We start from the raw sequence: 4,187 nt of genomic DNA, 5'->3' as shown, positions 1-4,187 counted from the left end.
AAAATCACTTAAAGATCACTAAATCAGCAGTGATTTATTAGCAAGCTACAGAGTAATAATTGGAACAAGTGGTTTGTCTGGACTTATTAATTGGGTGAAAGATAAGATTAACTGAGGAAATGGCTTCAAAGCAAACTAAAACAACACTGGCTTCCAAAAGCGCGGGGAGTTCCCCTGCCCCAACAAGTAAATTACAGTCATTGCTACCCCCCAACCCCCCCTCCTCCTGCTGGAGAACCTTTAACTCAATAAGTATTATAAAGAGTCTTAAATGATGCTTTAAAAGACCATGCAGCCATGTTAGAAATTAAAATACAGGAGAAGATTTCTGCTGCTTTTAAGGAGATCTCGGAAGAGGTTCAGGGGTTAGTTCAGATTCGTAACCAATACATCAGAGAAGATATTTTAGAAGCTTTTAAGTGCTTATCTGGCTATGTATCTGTATTGGAGGAAAAAGTGGAAGAAGTTAATGAGTCCAATATTAATCTGGTAACTAAAATGGATGCGGTCCAAGGCAAAGTTTACGATGCAGAAAATGAAATCACAATGCTGCAATACAGACAGATGGAATTTGCTCTGAGAATAAGGGGCCTTAAAGAGAAAAATCAAGAAAACCTGAAGGAGATTTTTTCAGAAGCCTTTGATCAATTGATGGGCCGCTCAAGAGGGGATTTCAACTGGCAAATAGACAAGATATATCGTGTTAATTCATGGATTGCCAGACAGAAACAACTCCCAAGAGACATTGTAGTGTACTTTGCCACAAGGGATATGAGGAATTTGATACTACAAGAGTCTTACAAAACCAAGTTGAAGATTGCGGGCCAGGAGGTGATAGTTCTGAAGGAAATCCCACCCAAAATGTTGAGATCTAGAAAAGATTATGCATTCCTAGTGGATGAACTCAAAACCCGTCAGTTACAGTTCAGATGGGAAGCTCCAGACGGATTAGTGGTCAACTCCCTGGGACAAAGATATCGTCTTAACTCAGTTTGGAAGGCTAGAGATTTTTACAGCAATGTACTAAAGGCTGGACATCCCCCGCCTCCAGGACCCAGAGAAAGGGAGCAAGAATGACAGACCAGACAGCAAGATACTCAAGGATCATTGCAGGTGGACCAAGTTCTGACCCCTCTGGTGGAATTAGAAGGAGCCAAGGAGCAAAGACAAATCCGAGTGGTCACTAGACGTATGGAACAAGAACTAAAGAAGCAACAAGCTCTGCAACAAGCTCATGCAATGGCTAAAGAAGCCACAGATTCTAGCTCAGAAGCGGTGGGAGGAGCCAGGCCGAAAACCAAACTACAGGATTTCCAGATGGCTCTTAAAAAGCTTCAGGGAGCTAAAGATGATAACTACATTCTTAACTTGGAACGTCAATGGCTTAAATTCACCACAGAAAAGGAAGAAAATAAACCATTATTTGAAACAATTCAAGGATGATATAATTTGCCTGCAAGAAACACATATTAGAACAAATGACCAGAAATATTTGATGAATGCAAGACTTAGAGAACATTTTGTAACCTCCGCCTCAGAGAAGAAAAATGGTAAAGTTATATACCTAAGAAAGGATATGAAAGCTGAACTAATTGAAGCAGACTCTCAAGGAAGATATATTGCAATAGAACTATTACTAGAAGGGAAAAAGATACTCTTAATGGGAGTATATGCCCCCAATCAACAACAAGACAAATTCTACAAGATGCTCCATACCAAGTTAATACAATGGGACTATAGATCCTGCATATTAATGGGTGACTGGAATGGAGTTTTGGATACCAAGAAAGACAAGAAGGGTTTTTGCAAAATATCCAAACGCGAGCAAAATTACCTAAGTCTTTCTTCGATATGATGGATGATCTGGAGCTAAGAGATATCTGGTGAGAAATAAATGCTAAAGAACAGGACTTGACATTCTTTTCTGATAGACATCAATCTTTTTCTAGGATTGATTTCATATTAACTACAAATGATTTGCTTTCCAAGGTAAAGAAGACGAAGATATGTTCCAGAGCCTTAACGGATCATAACCCGGTTTGGATGGAATTGGAATATGGGAAGGAATCTAGAAGGTGTTGGAGGTTAAATGAAAATTTATTTAGATATGAGAAAAATGTCAATGAATGTAAAAAATTGTTGAGATAATATTTTGTTTTTAATATGAACAAGGGTACATCTATGGAAATGGTTTGAGATGCAAGCAAAGCGTACATGAGAGGAGTCCTAATAAATTTAAACAAGTTATGTAGACATAAACAGGGAAAAAAAGAAAGGAACTAAAGGAAGAGATTAGGAAGAAAGAGCAGGAGCTAATAGCAAACCCAGGAGATAAGAAGATTAAAAAAGGCAATTACCCTATTACGAGCACAATTTAATATGCTGATGTCAGACCAGGTGGCTACTAATTTGTTATATGCTAAACATAATACTTTCTGCAATGCAAATAAACCAGGTAGATGGTTAGCATATATGACCAGGAAGAAACAAAAATCTTGTAATATACAAAAAATATATTATAAAGGAAAAGAAGTTTATCATCAGGATATGATCCAAAAGTCCTTCCTTTAGTTTTTTACAGGATTGTACACGGGTGATAAAATACAAGGCTTAGATATAGATAGATACCTGGACAAAGAAAAAATACCTATAGTTAAGGATGAGCAAAGGGAGAGATTGAATCAACCAATAACTTCCGGGGAAATCTTCCAGGTAATTAAACAGTTAAAGGCTGGGAAAGCACCGGGCACAGATGGTTTGACAGCGGTTTACTATAAAAATTTACAATTAGAAATGGTAGAACCCCTTAAGGAATTATTTAACAAAATCCAAGTGGAAGAAAAGGTACTTCCATCTTGGAGAACAGCTTTTATATCGTTGATACCCAAAGAAGATCAAGATCTTAGTCAACCAAAAAATTATAGGTCTATATCATTACTCAATACAGATTATAAAATTTTTACCAAAATACTAGCGAATAGGTTGATGTTGGTTACTCAGCAACTGATCCATAATGATCAAACTGGTTTTATACAAGGGAGACAAATGAGAAGTAATGTAAGACAAATTGTTAATATATTGGAGTATTTGGGAAAGAATAACCAAGTCCCCGCGGCGCTTATATTTCTAGACGCCGAGAAACCATTTGATCGAGTGAATTGGCAATTTTTAATGAAAACAATGCAAAAGATGCAAATTGGAGAGTATTTTCTACAATCAATCAATGCAATATATCAGTAACAAGCAGCAGAAATTATAGTCAATGGAAGTTTAACAGAATTTTTTTAAAATCGAGAAAGGTACAATACAGGGTTGCCCCCTATCGCCATTATTGTTTATTATAACCCTGGAGCTATTGCTGAATAAAATACGGGGGTCAAATGATTTACAGGGAATTAAGGTTAGACACCAACAATATAGATTACGAGCATTTGCGAATGACTTGGTTATAACTTTAACCCAACCAGGGAAATCTACAAGGTTATAATGAATATGATTAATCAATATGGCCAAGTATCTGGGTTTAAAATAAATCTAGGGAAAACAATGTTAGTTAAAAATATGAACACTAATCAAAGGGAAGAATTAGAAAAAAATAACAGGATGTGAGATAGTTAAAAAGGTTAAATATTTAGGAGTTTATATCTCAACTTCAAATGGGAAACTATATAAGTATAATTATGAACCATTATGGCATAGAATGCAGGTAGAGATGAAAAATTGGGGGAAATTACAATTGTCTTTGTTGGGAAGGATAGCAGCAGTGAAAATGAATGTCTTGCCTAAGTTTTTATTCCTTTTTCAAATGATACCAATACTTTAAAAAGATGCAAATTTGCTTGAATGGCAGAAAGGTATTAACAAATTCGTTTGGGCAGGGAAGAAACCGAGAATTAAACTTAAAATAATGCAAGACGTACGTAAGAGAGGAGGCTTGAAAATGCCAAATTTAAAACTATTCTATGAAGCAGTAGTTTTATCAATAATTAGTGACTGGATTAATTCAACAGAGGATAGATTACTGAATATTGAGGGGCATGACTTGATATACGGCTGGCATGCTTATTTGATATACAACAAGAAGGTGGATAAGACTTTCAAAAGTCATATATTAAGGAATGCTTTATTGCGTGTCTGGAAAAAATATCAACATAAATTAAACGATAAGATACCTATGTGGGCAATTC

At 36.0% G+C, this 4,187-nt stretch overlaps 1 protein-coding gene across 1 annotated transcript; it reads left to right on the top strand.

The window, feature by feature from the left end:
• The first annotated feature begins 297 nt into the window (after window positions 1-297).
• LOC148048236 (uncharacterized) lies at window positions 298-1,148 on the top strand. The gene has a single exon (XM_087711771.1). It carries the CDS (start codon window positions 298-300, stop codon window positions 1,075-1,077), a length of 780 nt encoding a protein of 259 aa, XP_087567897.1. The 3' UTR covers window positions 1,078-1,148.
• The last annotated feature ends 3,039 nt before the right edge of the window (window positions 1,149-4,187 follow it).

This window comes from Thamnophis sirtalis, unplaced genomic scaffold (assembly GCF_051295495.1).
Source record: "Thamnophis sirtalis isolate CommonGarterSnake01/CBP01778 unplaced genomic scaffold, rThaSir2_p1.2 scaffold_3, whole genome shotgun sequence".
NCBI classification, from domain to species: Eukaryota; Metazoa; Chordata; class Lepidosauria; order Squamata; family Natricidae; genus Thamnophis; species Thamnophis sirtalis.
This window is presented reverse-complemented; position numbering and strand designations above follow the sequence as displayed.

Bases quoted from the DNA above. Each gene is read 5' to 3' on its own strand.
- LOC148048236 (XM_087711771.1), top strand. From the start codon at position 298: ATGTTAGAAATTAAAATACAGGAGAAGATTTCTGCTGCTTTTAAGGAG.